This window comes from Carlito syrichta, unplaced genomic scaffold (genome assembly GCF_000164805.1).
Source record: "Carlito syrichta isolate Samal-C Ts95f unplaced genomic scaffold, Tarsius_syrichta-2.0.1 Scaffold305658, whole genome shotgun sequence".
NCBI lineage: Eukaryota > Metazoa > Chordata > Mammalia > Primates > Tarsiidae > Carlito > Carlito syrichta.
The window spans coordinates 620,766-641,155 of NW_007249754.1; the positions used below are offsets into that span (position 1 = coordinate 620,766).

Sequence of the window (20,390 nt, forward strand, 5' to 3'; positions counted from 1 at the left end):
TATTCTTTAGTTATTCTTCTACATGTATGCATCCGTGGTAATATGTGCTAGAATTTTGAATAGGGCCTGGGTGCAGTGGCTCACACCTTTAATCCCAGCACTTTGGGAGGCAGAGGTGAAAAGATTGTCTGAGCTTAGGGGTTCAAGACCAGCCTGGGCAACTTGGTGAGATCTCGTCTCTAGCTAAAAAAAAAAAAAAACTAGCCAGATGTGGTAGCACACGCCTGAGGTTCTGCCTACTTGGAAGACTGAGGCAGGTTGAGACTGCAGTAGCTGTGAGTGTGCCACTGCATTCCAGCCTGAGCAACAGTGAGACTCTGACTCAAAAAAAAAAAAGAATTTTGAATAGGAATGAGTAATAAAAGATAAGAGTCCTAGACTACAAATGGGCACTACATTGGGTCTAAGAAAATGAATTGCTTTGGTCTGTATCATATTATAATATGAGATCTCACCAAGTTGCCTGTAATCCCAGCACTTTGGGAGGCTGAGGCGGGAGGCCTGCTTGAGTCCAAGAGTTTGAGACCACCCTGGGCAACGTAGTGAGACCTTGTCTCTACAAAAAATAAAAAATATTAGCCAGAGGTGGTGGTCCATGCCTATGTTCCCAGCTACTTGGGAGGCTGAGGCAGAAGGGTCACCTGAGCCCAGGATGTCGAGACAGCAGTGAGCAGTGATCGTGCCACTGCACTCCAGCCTGGGTGATAGAGTGAGACTCTGAGTCCAAAAAAAAATTAAAAAAAAAAGAAATTTACTATTAATGTGAAGCAGAAGATGATATTAGCAACTTTAGTAAAATATGTGTTCAACCCAGCAAGATTGACCAAGCACTGCCATTGGCCCTGTACTTCTCTATTTGATTTCATAAAAGATTGGTTGATTGGTAGGAACTAGGTTTTCAGGCATCTTCCTAGAGTACTTTCAAATAAAAGCACTCTTCTGTCAGTCCTCATCCTGTTTTGTTTATTTAATATAGTATAGGTAACTGGAAACTAAAAGATGCATAGGTTCTAAAGCAATATTCAGAGTTATTTAACTGTTTGGGTCTTAGTTGACATCTTTCATTTACTAGTTTGCCAGTTTTCAAAATACTTTTTGTTCATAATGGACTCCTTTGTCACGTGTATTTTTGCATTTGAGTCTTTTAATGGTTTATAGATAGTTGCCTGTTTATCAATATTTGTTTAAATTAAGATTTTAAACAACAGCTTTACATGTTTTCTTTTAAAGCTTTGTAATACAAAAACAATTAGTATGTATTTAAAAGTAGATATAAAATAAAGGCCAGGTGCAGTGGCTCAAGCCTGTAATCCCAGCACTTTGGGAGACTGAGGTGAGAGCATTGCCTGAGCCCACAGGTTCCAGACCAGCCTTGGAAACTCTCTGAGTCCTCATCTCTACAATAAATCAAAAAATTAGCTGGGCATGGTGGCAGATGCTGTAGTTCCAGCTACTTGGAAGGCTGAGGCAGAAGGATTGTCTGAGCCCAGCAGGTCGAGGCTGTGGTGGCCGTGAGCATGCCACTGCACTCCAGCCTGGGTGACAGGGTGAGACTCTGACTCGATAAATGAATGAATGAATGAATGAATATCTACTAACCTGTGGATGAGTGGGTATTGCCTTTAAGTGATCATCCTATTTCAGCTATTTAAGCTAGGAAAACTTACCTAGCATTGTCCTTTCAATTACTTTTTGTTTGTTTTATAAAAAAACAGTATGTGAACTGTAGCATCATCAGTACCACAGTATTTTATCTTATGTGTGCAAAAGCTAGCTGTAACTTTTCTTGATGTATCTGTTGGCATGTTATTGGAGGAAATGCCTAACTGTTTGAATCATTTACCACAAGTATGTAAATTTGGAAGACTAGAAATAATGCTAGCTACTTACAGAACAAATTGCTATCCTTCTGGTTAAAGTCTTAGACCCTTCCTTCTGTCTAGAGGAAGCTCCTTATGTAATCCTTTTTTCATTTGTACCTTACTATTTCTAAGAAGTTGTCCATTTCTCTCTTCTTCCAACTTCCACCAATTCAGTTTTTTAGGCTACATTTTGCTTTCTCAGTGTTCTTACTTCATTCTTTCCAGAGGACTCTAAAACAGAGCATTCAAGATGCGTTATGATCTTAAGTACTTTTTTTTTAATGCTCGATATTATAGAGCAGGGATCCCCAGCCCTCAGGCTGCAGACCTCCACCTCCTGTCAGAGCAGCTGCAGCATTAGATTCTCATAAGAGTGCAAATCCTATTGTGAACTGTGCCTGTAAGAAACCTAGTTGCATGCTCCTTATGAGAATCTAATGCCTGATGATCTGAGGTGGAGGTGAGGCGGTGATGCTAGTGTAGGGGAGTGGCTGCAAATGCAGATTAACATTAGCAGTGAGGTTTGACTGCACACACTCCCACACCCCAGTCCGTGGAAAAATTGTCTTCCACGTAACTGGTCTTTGATGCCAAAAGGGTTGGGGACCACTGGTATAGGGAAACAGAATTATGCCCTTTGCCCTCCACCTCCATACTCTTCCTCCAGTCCCAGAGCACGGACAGTACTAAAGTTTATCTAAAAAACCTGTGAATTTTTAATTTTACTTATTGATAATAAAACTACTTTCCTTTCTCATTTGCTTACATATATTCTACTTTTCTGAGATGGCCCCATGGAAAAATTTAGTTCATTTTTAGAAGTAATTTTGGTCGTTAATTTCTGTTGGTAGCTATTCTTCTAGATTTAACCCATTAATGACTGTACATAAATGAGGAAAATCTGTCTAGCTCCTAGAGGCTTCTTTCCTGCTTAGACCTCATATCCCTGACCTGCCTGTCACCCTTTTTCCTCCTATGCTGGTGGTCCCACAAGTCTCACAAGTGGATTCTCAATTGTAGTTTTGCCTTGTAGCATGCTCACCATGTAGGCTGGGTTCCCTTTTAGTTAACTGTCACTCTTCCCATTACTTTAACTACGTCTTGGCCTAGTCTAATGAGTAGAGAGGCTGGCCTTTCTTCAGTGTCATCTTGCCCATATTCAAGGCTCATATCCTCTGTCAAGTCTCTCACTGAGATCCAGGTTGTAGTCTGAAGGCAATATCACATGCAGTTAAGAACTTTGAAGGTTGTTTGCTGGCTGTATGACTACAGGCAAATTACCTAATTCTGGGGAGTTTCTATTTCTTCCTCTGTAAAATAAGGGGTTTTTGTTTTTTGAGTTCGAATCTTCATTCTTGCCCAGGCTGGAGTGCAGTGGCACAGTCATGGCTCACTGCAGGCTCACCTCCTGGGTGATCCTTCTGCCTCCACCTTCCAGGTACCTGGGACTACAGGCATGTGCCACCATGCCTAATTTAAAAAAATTTTTTTTTTTGTAAAGATGAGGTCATGACATGTTGCCCAGGCTGGTCTTCAACTCTTGGGCTCAAGCAATCCTCCTTTTACAGTCTCCCCAAGTGCTGAGATTACAGGCCTGAGCTACCATGTCTAGCAAGTGAGGGTTTTAATACTATCCACCTATGTCTGTTAGTGTATTTAACACTAACAGACATCTTAAAATATCGATGACAAATATATTTTCCTCCCTTGTAAAGAAAGTTCCTGGTCTGCTACGGCAGTTCCATGGTTATCAGCAAGCCTCTCCCATCACTTAGCTTGTGCTTCTATCCTCAAGGTGATCCAGAGTGAGTGCTGTGGTTACTACCATCATATCTGCCTCTCAGGTAGCAAAAGGAAGGCTGGGGGCGGGGGGTGGGGGGAGGCAAAGAGACTCAACCAACTTAACTTGGCTTAACTCCTACAGGAACATATCCAAAAGTCACACATTGCCTATGTTCCATTAGTCAGACCTTGATAACTTGGTCACACATAGCAGCCACAGAACACTGGGAAACACAGCTTTAATCTGTGCCCAGTTTCTAACAAAGAAGTGGAGAATCTATACTGGGGAAGTAACTAGTAATCTCTAACTCAGGACTTCATGAGATTCTTAAGTAGTGGGCACTTTAAGGCAGATAAATGCATGTAAGTACTTAGAACTGTGCCTGACACAAAGTAACACCGCAGCAAATGCCAGACATTTTTATTTTCCTTTCTGTTAAAGAGTGATCCCAACCTTTTTGGCATCAGGGACCAGTTTCATGGAAGACAATTTTTCCATGGATGAGGGTGAAGAGGTTGGGGGGCGGGGAGATCATTAGGCAAAGATTCTCATAGAGCGTGCAACCTAGATCCCCCGCGTGTACAGTTCACAACAGAGTTCACACTCCTATGAGAATCTAATGTTGCTGCTGATTATGACTTATGTTTAAGTCATAATCTAATGCTGCTGCTGATCGACAGGAGGTGGAGCTCTGCTCCCTGGGGTCGCTTACCTGCTGTGTGGCCCAGTTCCTAACAGGCCATGAACTGGCACTGATCTGTAGCTCAGGGGTTGAGGACCCCTGTGTTAAAGGGGTTAGTAATTCTTAACATTGGTTTAGTTGATGGGTGAATTTTTTTTTTTTTTTAGATATTTATTTATTTGAGTTGGAGTCTTCACTCTGTCACCCAGGCTAAAGTGCAGTGGCACACTCTCAGCTACTGCAGCCTCGACCTGGTGGGCTCAGGCGATCCTTCCACCTCAGCCTTCTGAGTAGCTGGAACTGCAGACACGTGCCACCATGCCCTGCTAATTGTAGAGATAAGGTCTTGCCAAGTTGCCCAGACTGGTCTTGAACCTGAAGACTCAGGCAATCCTCTTCACCTTGGCCTCTCAAAGTGCTAGGATTATAGGCATGAGCCACTGTGGCTGGCTGGTTGTATTTTTTTAAGCTTTAATTGTGATATCTTCACCTGCTTTTTAAATAGTGTCTTGAACCAAAAAACCATTTTTAATGCATATTTATTTTTTAAAAGATAAAGCAAATTTAATGAATTCTAAAGGTTTTTTTGTTACATTATTTAAATGGAAAGTCTTAGGGTAATACAGAATGAAAGTTGAGAATGATTTTGCTTAATGCCTTGGCTTCACTAAGCACTTAAGTGTTAACCGCCAAATTTGTATATATTTTATACACATACAACTTTATTTTCAATATATCCATCATCTAGTGAATTTCACAATATACACAGCAATATTCTGTTTTGTGATAGCAAGAGATATAGGTGAACCTCTTTTTTTCCCCTGTTAAGAACAATCTGTCTGATATCCAGATAATGCAAATTTTCATTAATATACCAAGATAAAGAAGAGGTGAGGGAAATATAACTGGGAACCAAAGTGACTTTTTTTTTTTTACTGAGTCATAGTCTTACTCTGTCACCCAGGCTGGAGTGCAGTGACACACTCATAGCCACATGTCAACCCGCTGGGCTCAGTGATCCTTCCGCCTCAGCTTTCCAATTAGCCAGAACTACAGGTGCGTGTTACCATGCCCAGCTAATTTTTTGATTTATTGTAGAGATGAGGTCTTGCCAAGTTACCTGGGCTGGTCTCGAACCCATGGACTCAGGCAGTGCACTCGCATTGGCCTCCCAAAGTGCTGGGATTACAGGCTGTGCCACCAAGCCCAAAGTGGCATTTTACTATAGTTTTCAAGGTGCTGAATTTTATATTCTAAGTCTCAATGTGTTATTCTTTGACTGTATTATAACAGTTAGACTTATACATATTGTGAATGCCTATGGTTGCATTTCTTTTTTTTAATTACTCAATTACCTATGACTTTTAGCTGTTGTACAACGTGGTGAATATAGCTGATAACAATGTATGATATACTTTGAAGTGTTCTAATCACAAAAAATATGAGAAGTAATATGTGTGTTAATTAGTTTGATTAGCCATTCCACAATGTATACATATTTCAAAACATGTTGTACCAAATAAATATATATACTTTTTTCAATTAAAAACATAAATAATTTTTTAAAAGAGAAAGAAAACGCAGTCTAAAAACATTACCTGTGACTTTTACACTCTTTTTTGTTGGTTGTTTCTCTCTAGTAATCATCTAACCTTTGTCAATGTTTCCACACACAGCTGTGTACAGTGTTTCCTTTTTCTTTCGATAGGTACTTTAAAAATATCTATGCACAGATTTAAAAATATGCAGAAATCAAAATGGCTTTATTAGGACACTTCATACTTATTTTTAATGTTTCTTAAAAATTCACCAAATGGTATGATGCATAAAGTAAATGCTAAATGATCTAATTCTTTGTAAACTATATTAACCAATAGAAGATTACCAAATTCAAGCAACTACCAAGATTAAAATTTGTATCATTCAGCATTTCTTAAGAACTTTGAAAATTAGTTAATACACGTGTTATAACAAGACAAAATCAATGAGTTGCAATTCAGAATCAATCTGTAGACTTGTTTAATTTTATGCTGTGATAATGTTCAACAAATTACTTTTGAAAAGTTAGGCCCGTCTTCAAAAAGAAATCTTTAAAATTAACTAGATCTTTAAAAAAAATTCTACTAAAATTTGCTTTTTAATGTAACAGAATACTCTGGAATCCTGGGTTTGGAGAAACCTGTCATGCTGCTAGGTTAACCGTTATATGATAGGAAGCAGGTTCTTAAGACATGTAATAAATTGGTGTATTTTACCTGTCTCATTCTTTAATATCCAATTCTGTATTTTATATATTATACTAAAAGCTGTACACTTTTGTATTGTTAGAAAAACTTAATTAAATATAGTTCTTTTATAACAGCTTATAAGATATATACCAGTGATTTTTGTTTGATAGAAATTCTGTATTCTTTCAAACAATACTATTGTGTATTTTTGTCAAGTGAAGTAGAAATACAATCACCTTTTAATAAGTCACTTTAGGCACATTTTAGATTTCATCTTAAACATTTCTTTCTGCCTAGTACATGTTCCTTTATTACCACTCCCTTGGTGTTTGTTGACAGAAGCCAAATAATTTCAATATTAGCTTAAGGAAAATATGATTAGAAAGATAAATCTGCTACAGAAGAAGTCATTATATATTTCAAAGCTAAATACAAATAATCTTTATCTTGCATGCTGTTTTGGATAGCCTGTGTTACATCTTTGCATTACTAGCAAGTATAATTAATGATTCCGGTGCTATAACTTGACTAATATCACTGCAGTTTAAGATATTTTATCATAATTTATTAGATTGTTGTTTTTTTAAAGATGTATTACTGCATATATTACTTCTGACTGGTTTTAAATTGCTGATAAGACAACTTATAAGATACTATGATTATTTTGTGAAAAATTTTAAAAGTCCCAAGAAACCTAATACATTATTTTTAAACTAATAAAATGAAAACCGTGTGTGCTTGTAGCAGTTTGAAGTATTCCTGTGTCTTAATAGTATTTCATCACAGAATTAATCACATTTGTTAAAAGTTCTCCATTCTGTTCATGTCTAAGTAGAAAGCCTAATTAATGTAAATATGCATTTCTTTTGTTTATTATTCATTGTTATGTCATGATGATACCTTTCACTGGATAGGATAATAATTAAGTGCTTTTGTTTAAAGTCTGTGAAAGGTGAGGAAGCACTTTACATATAATTCAGAATTTAATTTAAATCTTACAGAAACCCTATCAAATAATCATCATTATCCTCATTTACTATGAGAATTTTGGAATTTTAAAAAGTTAGGGATCTTGCTCATGGGCATTACTATCAGCAAGTTGGTGGAAGTTACTGGACCCAATCCTATGTGTTTCACTGTGCCATGTTCTTTCTTCTGATGTCAGTTATCTGGATTGTACAAGTCATAAAAAGTTAACCTTTTCAGCAAACCTTCTATGTGAAAATCTAAGTTTACCAGAAGACAAATTTGTGATAGTCTTTACTCTTGTGAGATGGATGATTCTCCTCATGTTCTTTAACTGACATGACATTAAAAATATTATTTACTTTCCAAAATTCAATTTTTCACTCAACATTTCAGGAATACTTACTTTGTGAAGTTGTATCACGTGAGGCAAGCCTATGTTTTGATATTCTGTATTCAACACCTACTTCATGAATAGTTTTCTGCCAGGTTCTGGGTTTTAGAGATGTAAGTGGCCTGTAAGACTAGACATGGTTCCTGTTGGCTCAGGTGCTGGTACACCTGGACTTCAAATCTTGGTTCCATCTCAATAACTATGTAATCTTTGGCAGGGACTTAACCCTTTAAATTTCTGTTTCTCCACTGATAAGAAGGAAAGAATAATAGAATCTTTTTTAGGGTTGTTTGAGGATTACTTGGGATGATATATGTTCATAGCATGGTATCTGGCATATAGTAAAACACTTAATAAATATTACCTTTTATTATCACCTTGAGGTAGCATTTGAAGTATATGTAATTTTCTTTCAAACTAAGAAGCTGAATAAACTTATTCAGTATCATCTTCAGTCTGGGATGGTAGTCATCTCTTTGTGTTTGAAAAATCTCATAAGTATTTCTTTTAATTTGTTCTGCACACTGCCATATGCACATTTTAAAAATATAGTAAAAGCCATAAGCTTTCATATTTTAAGGATGGTGCTAGAATCACTGTGTGGGAAAATTCCAAATACAAGAGAATATTTGTTTGGCTCATGGCAACCATAGTAATCTATTTTTATTGTCTTTCTCTTGAATAATAAAGATAAAGAGTCACTTTGTGATTTGTTTTTTGGAACAATACTTTCATGAAAAAATTTGTGAAAGAGAAGTCCTTTAGTGACTGCAAACAAATAATATGAAAGTTTCACTCTGACTTGTAATTATGTATTATTTCTTGAGTTTCTTGTATGGAAGGTATTTCAAAATATGTTTAGAAAATGTATGTATTTTAACAGATATTTTCTATATATTTACAGCTTAACATTTAGGTGTTTGAATATGTAAATCTAAGCAGTTTTGAATTTAAAAAGATATATTTTTAAAATGTTACAAGGCTAATCAATCTCATCAAATTTCCTTTTAGATTATTAAACTTTTATAATAATGATTTATTAGAAGCTTGAGGAGGAATTAAATACGTCTAGATTTTTTTTAAGATGCTACATAAAAATCTGATTATTTAGTGGTTTCTATCTGTAATAACTTACAGCAGTTAAATTCTCCTTTTGTGATTTGATGAAAAACTGTATTTGTAATGCTTCTAAGGAGATTTGTTCAGCTATATCTCCTGTAAAAAGATATGTCAGCATTATTTTTATTATCTGTAATGAAATCTTGTTTAGAGAAAATCTTGCTTTGACATTAAATCACTACCATTTTTTTCATTACCCAAGTCCAAATGCCAAGGAAAAGTCAACTCATAAACTGGAGAGGCATTTAAACAGTTCATTTATAGTGATTGTTAAAATAAATTTAAATTTTTGTTTCTATCTTTATATTTTTGTTGTCTTGGTTAAGAAATTTAAAAATATGTAAGAGATAATTTAATGTTTCAACAGAAGTATTTTTTTCTTAATCTAAATAAAAGATTGTGTAGCTGATGTGGAGTTTGTTGGTTTCTTAATGTGGTTTTTTTAAAGGACGTTTTTGTATAATAGATTTTAAAAATATTTCTTTTAGTATATACAGCCAACTTTTATATTACCTTAGATGTTGAAACTTGGAAGTCAGTTAATAGTCCTGGGAATGAATATTAACTTTACTCGTTTATTCTTAGTTTTTATGAGTAATCAAACTTTTGGCATATATGCAAACTTAATAATGTAATGAGATTTTCAAAAGTCTTTTGTTGTAGTTTATTAAAATTAAGATTTACTTACCAGTTTTCATGGTTTAATTTTAAAGGAGCAAACTTAAATATTTTACTTTGCTCTTACACGTCAAAGAATAAGTGACAGAAATGATTTAGCTGTTCTTTGTTGGGGGGAAATGCACTCACATTTAAAGTTAAGGTTGAAGATTATTTTATTGAAACAGTCATCTGTAAAACTTAATTTTTAAAAATAATTTCTTGTTTAGCATGAAGTAAAGAAGTGTTGACTCAGTGAATTGAGATTTAGCATCAAATAGATATTGAATCACTAAAGCCTTCCACAAAAATAATGTTTAGTGATGTTCATTTAATATTTTTGAAAAATGAACAGGTATTTCGGGTGATTCTGAATTTGAGCTGCTTTATTCTGATGCCATGTACTCTATTGAGATTAAGTTATCCATGCTTTGTGGGGGCTCAGCCTGCAAAGAAATGAATTTGCTGATTTTTGTCACTTGTAAGACCAATTACTGTAAGCTGCCAGTTGACTACATCAATGCATAATATTGTAAGAAATCATCAAGTGGTACAGTCTGTTGTTAAAATGAACATGTAACTTTTTATTATAATTATTAATAAAACAAAGAAGCTAGCAGTGCTTTTATTTATTTTTATTGTCATCAAGCAGTTTTCTAGGAATTTTCAGCAGAATATCAATTCAGGTATAATTCTAGTATGAAATACAGGAACCGTGAATAAGCTTTTGGTGCTTGCTATGAAAAATCAAGTCAGTAGCTTTAATACCTTTTTACAATCTCATTTTGTTTCACTGTAGCTCTATTTTAAGTAGATCTGCATATCTATTTTGCTCCAAGTGGTTAATTTTACCAGTTCAGTTTCTTTATAGATTTTTGCCATAAGTAGAAAGGATTTAAAGTCGTATAGCCCCTTAAAATATTTTATTACCATGTACTTAAATGAACGATAGATAATGTACATGCTTGTTTTTTGTGCATACCCAAGACATTCTGATTGAAAGACAGCTTAAGGAAAAATAAACAAATAGTAAAAGCATTCAGTCTTTATTTATAGTATATAGAAGATTACTATTTTCATTTTAGGTGAAAGAGTCTGATCAGCAAGAACACCTCAGAGGAAGGACATCTTTAGCGATAGAATTTACATACCGTTAGCTCACAGTAATTGATTAGCAGCAGGGCTCTGTAGAACAGAGCTAGCTGGGCACGTTATTTGGGATGCCTTTGATGCTGTGGTTTTCCGAAGCTTGCTGGCTGCATGCTTGTTGCCTTTGTTCACGACACAGGTAATTACTTGATAAAATGAAGTGCATCGCTGTGAACAATTGACCCTTTGGAACAGTCCAGGCTGGTCAGCAGTCTAAAGCCACACTTTAAAGCCATCATTATAGCCTCAAACTTAAGAGTTTCCAAGGTACAGACAAAGGTGTTATCTTCCTTTAAGACAAGTCGAGTGCCATTTTCAGACTTTATGAAGTACTTAAATTGAATGATATTTGATGATATTGAAAACTCCTCTGGAAATCCATCCAGCCTGCTTTTGGACACCAGGACAATGCGAGATTTTATTTTTGATATGAAGTCTGGTGCATTACAGAAGATTCTTAGTCCTTGTGAGCGATCGTGGTTATCTGTTATTTCCAAGAAAGTAGTCTCTCTGGGTGTTAGCTGTTCTTTTTCCCACCTGGATTTCACTTCCTCTGCCAGTCCCTTGAGCTGAAAGAATTCTGCTTCTTGTGCAAGAAGTTGGTTTTCTCGAAACCCTTCAGGCAGTAGAAGTTCTCCATTTCGTAGGAAGTTTAGGACATGTCTGAAGAGGAGCCCATCCCTGTCTATGAAATAATGACCATCAGCATCAAACGGGCAGAGGATTTTTCCATTTACTATACCTTCAAGGAAAGTGTCTGGATACTTGGTCAGTGTCTGTTTTTGAGTAATGTATAAATATCCACCAACGTTGAGGGTCATCAGTGTGGATTTGCAGTTCTTTCCTTGGTTAGTACCTTCGAGGCTGTTGTGTTTCCCTTCGTACTCCTTTTCTTTTTCTCTTCTGTTTATTTTACGCTCCATGGCTTGAAGATGCTACTTCTGCTTGTTCTTCTTGGCTTTGAGATTTTTAAAAGAGAATACTACCACACAAACACGCTTTTATTCAGCCCAGCCTGGTGATGGAATGGAAATGCTGGCAGCATCGCCTGCCTGTCAGCTCGGCTTTGCAGTAGGTGGCGTATCAGCTGTGTATGCAGGAGCTTTCTGGAGTAAGAGGGAAAAGAGTATTTGCATTTAACTGTATCAGGGACGGGATTTGTTGTGAAAGGATTTTCTTGTATATTCTTTGAAGTAATAAGGGTTACTCAGAATTCCATTTCTTTCCTCTTGCCAGTTAAATGGTAACAAATGTTTAATTCTCCAGCCAAATGTGAATTTTTACCCATTTCCAAACGTGTTTTAAGCTATTTCTCAATCAGGCAGACTTAATATTGAATAATATTGTCATCTTTTGGCAAATAATGTGTATTGAATTAGTTTCTTTTTTTTTAGGTAAATCATAAATTGGAAACCTAGGGTGAAAGGAACCAGGTGTATAGTATTTCTTTTCCCAGGAAAAATCACACAGTTCACAGTGGTGTAGTCATTTTTGAGACCCAGATATGAATATTTAAACGTGTTATTTGAGACACTGTGCCTGAATTTAATTTGATTTGCATGTAATTCTGATTTGGGGATCCTGTTAAATGAAGGGAAATTTTCTTAACATCCTTTAACAAAATACTATATAGTTTTATTTTATTTATTTTTTACCCTAAAGGTTAAAAACCAAATAGGCAGACTTTGCAGTAATCATTCACCTTTTTTTTGTTTAAGATTTTCTGTGAAGAATTCATGAATTTGTTGTACCTTAAACCTACTTTAGTGCTGAACAAAGACTTGAGCTACAGAAAATATTATAACTGTGTGTGTGTGTGTGTGTGTGTGTGTGTGTGTGTGTGTGTGTGTGTGTGTGTGTGTACACACAGGTTTGCTCTTGTGTTGGGAAGACTGGAGAGAGATGGAGATTCAGAATGCCTAGTATTGTTTCACAGAGGGTGAAAGAAACAACCAGAGCCTAAGCCTTTTATTTTTAAACTTGAGAGCTGGAACAGTATGAACATGATGTGTCCCCTCCTTCCCCCTGTAACTTGCATTTTAGGGTTCTTCACTTCTAGAATTTAAAGGCCTAGTGGTAAGAAATGTGAACATTGTTCTCGGTACACTTTTACTGGATGTGTCCCTTTAGTAAATTATTTTGGAGAACTACATTAGAAGTATTGGAACAGATTCTTGTAAAAATGCCTGTTACATTTATTTTCAGTGTTATATTTTCTTCAGATATAAACATCACGTCCTTAATTATAGCAGTTTTGAATTTAACATCTATGTGTCATTGAGATTATCAAAAGTCCATTGAAATTGAACATTTTTAGAGCTGAGTTCTTGCTTGGAGACCATGAATTTCAGCTTCCTCATTTTACCAAAGATAAAATTGCATTCCAGAGAATTTTTAGTGTTTTATCTAGCACTTTGCAGCTTGTTAATAGCAAAGCCAACACTTAGACTAAAGCTTCCTCTCAGTCCTGCAGCATTTAAGAAGAGTTTGCTCATGTATTCTGACAATTTCATATATGTTTTGATTTTTTTTTTTTTTTTTTTAGAATCAAGTATTCAGAAATACTGATAGATTTTTTGGAGGGAGGTGCACAACTGTGGAAATGTATTTGTGGAATTCTTATGGTACCATTACAAATAGTCATATAGCTACATGAGTAGCATCATATAATAGGATAATCATGAAGGTATAAGAGTTTCATTTATTGTCCTTCTATGAACGTTATGGGACAACAGAATCAATACAAAATAACTGTAGCATAGTGATGGAGACGGTGCTAAAATTTCCTCTTGTCTAAATCAAGTGATGTGGTTGGATGCTATATAAGGCTGTGTGTGCTTCCTTGCATCCTGCTTGACCTGTCTATAGACACCTTTATGAGTAAGTGTTGGTACTATTGCTAGTAGAGGATGGGCCTCCATGGAGGTGGCGGGAGGGCAGGATTGAGGCAGGACTGCTGAAGTGGGACCACCGACCTCCTTAGTCATTGCTCAAAGCTATCTTACATTTGCTGACTCACTGACTTCCAGTTTCTGCTGCCAGGTTTTCAGAACCACTGGTGAGTGCTCCTTGTTTCTGGAGGGTTGCCTTCACAGACTCTGAACCACCCCATCATGTGCCTCTTAACCCTTGCTCACCTTTTCTCAGTCTAGATTTTGCTCTGATGTTTTGGCTTCCGCGGACATGACATGGGTGATTTGTTTGCTACCCGTGGCCTGGCAACAGTAGTGTAACTTAAGCCTTGTCTTAGTGCCTGACTAGAAGCTGATACAAATCCACAGGACTGCCTTTTGTGTCCTCTTTGCCCCAACTTGCAGTCTTAGAAAAATGGTACCCAGTAGGCCCCACTTTATCTCCGTAACTCCATACTACCTCCATTAAAGCAAGATGACTGCAGTTCATGGAAATTACATTTCATTGATCATGACTGCTTGTGGTGGTACATACGCCCCTTAAGAGAAAGCCTGGTTGCCATCTTTTTGGCCTAATCTAAATTTATATTCACTTGCTAGGGAGTGGGGAGTGAGAGGTGCTTGCCCTAGGTAGTATCAGTAAGGTTCATACAGCCCTAAAACTGTAAAAATAATGCTTCAGTACCTATACCAGTGAAGCATCCTGGTTTATGGGACTGTATTTCGCTACCTCACTGGAGATAGAAACTGGAATTATTTAGTTCAGTGGTTTCACTGAAGCAGATGGGCTTAAACCACACGAAGATTAGCTCACGTAGATCCACTTGACCACTAGATTTGAGGATTTCATCTGCCTTTTCAGGGAAAAAGATACAAAATTTTGAAAGATTGGAGCCCTGTTTCCTACTCAGTACCATATCCCTTTATTACAGTTAGATTACATCTGTCTTAGATATCTGTAATCACACATACAAAAGAGCCCTTTAACCAAATTTGATAATTTAAGCAGGTCCTTGGTATGAGTATATCCTAAAGTTAATTGGGCCCAATGCATAGCCAGATTCAGGCAAAACCTTCCACTATGAGGTAATGTTAATTTCTTACTTTCTGCATTAGGCAGAACTCATTTCAGGGCAGCAGGAGGAATTTTCATCTTTTCTACCATATCCTGATGGGAAATGGAGACCTTGTCATCGCCATGATTGAGGCAGAACATCATTACAATATGCACTTGCTCGATTTATATATGTTGGAGATATTCCCATGCCATGAAAGGAAGTAGAACCTTGCCAGGAAGGTGTCTCTCCTAGTTGGAAGATACAAACTTTGATAATTCCCTAGACTCAACAGGGCAATTCTCTATAAAATTAGAACACTTCTTTTCAAGGAAAAGGGGTGATCATAGGAACTGTCTTTGCTAAGAACGTGGTGCTTCTGTCTCTACATTCTCCACCTCTACCAAATCTTTCTGGTTGTTACCACCTGCATGCTTCTTTTGCCTGTCTTCTAAAAACATTAGTTCCCATTACCTTAGAAAGAAAGTAAAGGCAACTATAGCTAGAAAAGAAGCTGTCAATTTTTACTTAAACCTTACATTGTATCTCTGCTCTGGGCTTCCTTTTTTTTTTTTTAATTTTAAGTTTATTGATCTGTGCTTTGCCCTTCCTATGCCTTTCATACGCTGAGTTTCTTTCTCTTTTTTTCTTTTCTTTTTTAAGTCGGGGTCTCACTCTGTTTTCCAGGCTGGAGTGCAAAAGCACAATCCCGGCCAACATAGTCTCCACCTGCTGGACTCAGGTGATCCCTCTGCCTCAGCCTTCCATGTAGCCAGTACAAAAGTCACGCACCACCACACCTGGCTGATATTTTTGATGTATTGTAAAAACGAGGGCTTACCACATTGCCCAGGCCAGAGTTTCTCGTTTTTAAAATGCATGGCTTGTTTCTTTATAGCCTCTTGTTAATAGCATTGAGTGTGAGAAACATTTTGATATTCAGCTATGACTGTTTTGAGTTAACCTCTTTGTGTGTGTTAAAAAATAAAAATAAATTACATTGTGTAATATACTGATATAGTTTAAGAATCAAGGATTTCTCCATGTTAATCTAGTTCTTTTTGAATGTCCAAACTTTAGTTTCATCTTGAGATATGAAATTTGTCTACCTTAAATATTATCTAGGGCAGATATTGTATTAATAGAAGTATTATATCAGCTACTTTATTTAACTGATTGACCATAGCATCTCACAAACTATGTAGAGTGCTTGAACCTTCCTGGGACTCAAAGGACATAACCTCTGGCCAGAAGGTCATGTGAACATTTCATTCCAGTTTGATGAATAAACCTGTAAATGTTTTGCAGTATTAAACTGAGTCTTCGAGGAAGCCCAGGAAATGGCTACATTGGCAAATTTTTTCACTTCACTTGAGGAGTAGAAAAAAAATAAAGCACTGTGTGACAAAGGAACACAAGTAAAAATGACAGGCTAGCTGAGAAGGTTGGGTAAAATTCCATTTCACATTGCTTTGCTTTTCACTGCAGAGGTAATCTGGACAACAATTTTCAAATCATATTGACTCATGTTTTAAATGTACTTTGGGAGATAGGTGTTTCAGCAAAATCTTGGTTTTGTAATTTTGTAATCTGAAGTCGAACCTTAAGTTTTTTTAAAACAATGATTTTTTTGAAGTGTGACCTTTGCATTATTATTCACTGGAAAATTTTATTGTAGCCAGATGAGCAAAGCACTTCTATAAGCCATCAAATGAACATTGAAATTACAGTATTGTACAGAATTCATTTTTATAGTGCTATTTGGCAAAATGCAATTTAACTTTCTCTTTGGGAAGAAGATACTTTAAATTAATAGGCATTATCTGAAATCTCAAACTGAGCGACATGAATTTGAAAACTCTTGTAAGGGGACTATTGTTATGAAGTCAGTGACTAAAGAGGGTCTCTGCTTCGAAATGCTGGCCCCTGCCACGGTGCTTTCTGTTTTCCTTTTCACTTTATATCCTTTTGTGTTCAGAAGCTAGATGGTATGGAAGAGAGAGAAGAGGGCCCACACAGGAGGACACGATGTGATGCTCATGAGAGCAAGTGTGTTTTCTTACAGTGTAATTTACATTTGTAAATTAGGGATGGAGCACTCTGTTGTATTGCATATTTTTCATATTTAACATTTCCGAAATTGGGGTACATCTTAAAATAATTGGCTTGTCAAAGTTTAGTGGTAGTATTTTGTGTTTCAAAATAATGGTGAATATTACAATTGATGTCATCTTAGAGTCAATGAAATATTTGAACTCTGCAAGCTATGCCCACCATATTGTGCGAAGGTAAAATTTAATGAGGCACGGTGGCTCATGCCTATAATCCCAGAATTTTGAGAGGTGGAGGCGAGAGAATTGCCTGAAAAAAATTAACAGGCATGGTGGTGTGTGCCTGTGGTTCCAGCTACTTGGAAGTCTAAGGCGGAGGGATCGCCTGAGCCCAGCAGGTCGAGGCTGTGGTGGCCATGAGCCTGCCACTACACTCCAGCCTGGGCAACAGAGTGAGACTCCTACTTCAAAATAAATAAATAAATAAAATTAACAAACAAGGAGGGGAGGAAGGATTGTGGGAAGAGAACCAAGATTGAGGAAGGGAGGGAGGGAGGGAGAGAGAGGCAGAGAGGGAGAGAGAGAAGGAAGAAAATGTGACTATTTCATATTAAAGTTACCTAGGGAGGTTATAATGGCTGGGTGCATGGTGGCTCACACCTGTAATCCCAGAACTTTGGGAGACCAAGGCAGGAGGATCATTTGAACCCAGGAGTTTGAGACCAGCCTGGGCAACATAGTGAAACCTCATCTCTACAAATAAATTTTTAAAATTAGCTGGGCATGGTGGCATGTGCCTATAGTTCCAGCTACTCTGGAGTTTGAGGCAGAAGGATTGCCTTAGCCCAGAGGTCAAAGCTGCCGTGAGCTGTGATTGTGCCACTGCACAGAGTGAGACCCTAATTCAAATAAGAGACCACCACCTTTTCCCCACACTGTGCATTTAAAACAGAATCTCTAGGAGTGGCCCCATTATTTTGTAAGAAACTCTACAGGTGATTTTGATGATCAACGAGAATTGAAGAATCATCATAGTAAGAAATTAATGAGCTTATGTTCAGGGAGTTCTTAATTATGGGGACATAATTTCTGCTCTGAGGATCGCTTACTATCAAAGTATCTTGAAAATCATAAAGAGCTAAACTAATGTATGGTATTCTGTCACCAATTAAACATGCTAAAAAGAGCAAGAGTCACTAAGGATAAAGTTAATGAATTTGAATAATTGAACTGACTTAAAAATATACCATTGGATGTGTCTACTTATTTGATGACTGTTGTGTTCCTCAACCATTGTAGTCTTTCTAGGCGCAGGGATCTGTATTTTTCTTCCTTGAACTACTTCCATCACACCTACCACTGTTGGACACTATTTTACTAAAAGGCAGCACTGTAGTCTAAGTCTGCTGCGGGAGGCTTACTCTTTCCAAAGAATTTGGTTTTTGTCCATTTAATCACGTTTGCGATTGTTTTTGAATTTGCTCTAATTTTAAGTGCAGCAGCCAGAACTGAATACATCCTTTAATGAAGGTCTAACTAAAACAAACTGTTACAGTGCTGTGATTTCCTGCCCCTTTTCTTTTATTATTACAACACAGCATTACTTTATGTTTTTTAAACGGCTGTATTTCTGGCTTTTATTCAGTCTATTATTCTTAAGACACCTTTAGGAGTAGGGATTATGTCTGTTTATACAGCATGTCCACACCAAGAAGGGGAAGGTGGTAAGGGGGAGTTAGGGCTCAGAACTAACTGTTGGGTGCAATGTTCGCTAGCTGGGGAATGGGCCACCTGAGACCCAGTCCCCACCGTACACAATATGTCCATGTAACAAACATGTCCTTGTATCCCTGATTCTAAAATAAAAATTTAAAGACATTTTTATATTGGTTTAATTATATATGTGATATATATATATGGTATAGATAAGCAAAAAGGAAACTATAGTCTGAAGTATAGGTGAGATGATAATTTGTGAAATTTATCATTAACAATACATACAATTAAAAAAATTCATTCACTATTTCTTTAATCAAAAGTCTGTTATAGCTTCTATAGACTATAAGACAATTCAAACTTCTTTGCACATTGAAAGCCTCCATTTTGTATCCTAGCTAGCTATTTTTCTGGACAGCCAGGCTTGTCATTCACAGATACTCTTTTTTGTTTTTTGTTTTGAGTTGGAGTCTTACTCTGTCACCCAGGCTGGAGCGCAGTGGCATGCTCACGGCCACCGCAGCCTTGACCTGCTGGGCTCCGGTGATCCTTTCACCTCAGCCTTCCAAGTAGTCAGAACTACAGGCGTGTTCTACCGTGCCCGGCTAATTTTTTATTTTATTATAGTGACAAGGGCTCACCAAGTTTCCTGGGCTGGTCTCGAATCCGTGGGCTCATGCAATCCACTCCCCTCAGCCTCTCAAAGTGCTGGATTACAGGTTGAGCCACTGAGCCCGGCCCGCAGATACTCTTTGCCCAGCATTATAACATCTGTGGTCCAGGAAAACACCCAGAGCCCTGTTCTCCCTGTCCATAGGGGTGATGTTGGAGAACAGTATTATGGGTGAGGAAGGTGAGATGATTTCTAGATCCTAAGTCTAGTTCTCAAATTACGGTTTCCATATTTAAAGCTGGGAATTCCCAGCACATTGGGCATATTTGCAATTTGAGTAGTATTGTAAGAAAACATTACATAAACAGATAACTTTTGGCAATATTCATGTGAATGCTTGCTCATTACTTTTGAGGTAAATAATCAAATGCTAACTCTGTAGACTAGTTTACTGAAGTCTGAGCATAATTTTTTATTCCTAAAATTCCCTGAAGACTAGAGATCAGAACACCAATTCACAAATTTGAATAAAGATAAGTCTTTTAATAATATAGGGTTAGAAAGCTTGCCTAACCAGTTTGTTAAGATGCCAGTGGTTTTTATTAATAGACCTTGCCTGAGAACCACAGGCAAAAACAAACTGGTAGGAAAATACTGTAGAAATGAAAAGAAAGGAGATTACTAGGAATATTAGAAATGGTTTACCTTTTAAAAGCACATGCTCTGTCTTTTCCCATAGAGTGTAGACACAACTGTGATATAATTAAGAATCAGAAGAGTAACTTCAAAAGTCTTGAAGATCAGTCTTGGGATCTTGGTTACTCCACCGCTCTGTAATTTAACTGGAGCCAGCTGTACTCTTAAAGTCCTCCATATTCATCTGAATCCAGAATGGTCTTGTGGAAAGGAATGATTATAACTTCCTGATGCCTAAGACTTCCTAGCATACCTGATTTCGTGACTTAGATGCCAATGCTAATAAGCATCCTTCCTGCTTATTTGTTTATTTAACTTGTACAAATGAGGGATGCCCTTAATTTGTAAAAAGTACCAGCCGGTAGCCGGGCTCGGTGGCTCAGCCTGTAATCCCGCGCCTTTGGGAGGCTGAGGTGAGTGGATTGCCTGAGCCCGCGGGTTCGAGACCCGCCTGGGCAGCGAGACCTCATCTCTACAATAAATCAAAAAATCAGCCGGGCGTGGTAG

The 20,390-nt window shown here is 37.1% G+C and overlaps 2 protein-coding genes across 3 annotated transcripts in view; one reads left to right on the plus strand and one right to left on the minus strand.

Annotated features, from left to right (window-relative positions):
* GTF2F2 (general transcription factor IIF subunit 2) overlaps positions 1 to 20,390 on the plus strand; it is a 161,248-nt gene that overhangs the window by 62,926 nt on the left and 77,932 nt on the right. The gene's annotated exons all lie outside the window — the stretch shown is intronic.
* Positions 10,312 to 11,943, minus strand: KCTD4 (potassium channel tetramerization domain containing 4). Its single transcript, XM_008062132.1, has one exon. The coding sequence runs from the start codon at positions 11,761 to 11,763 to the stop codon at positions 10,984 to 10,986; it is 780 nt and encodes a 259-aa protein (XP_008060323.1). The 5' UTR covers positions 11,764 to 11,943; the 3' UTR covers positions 10,312 to 10,983.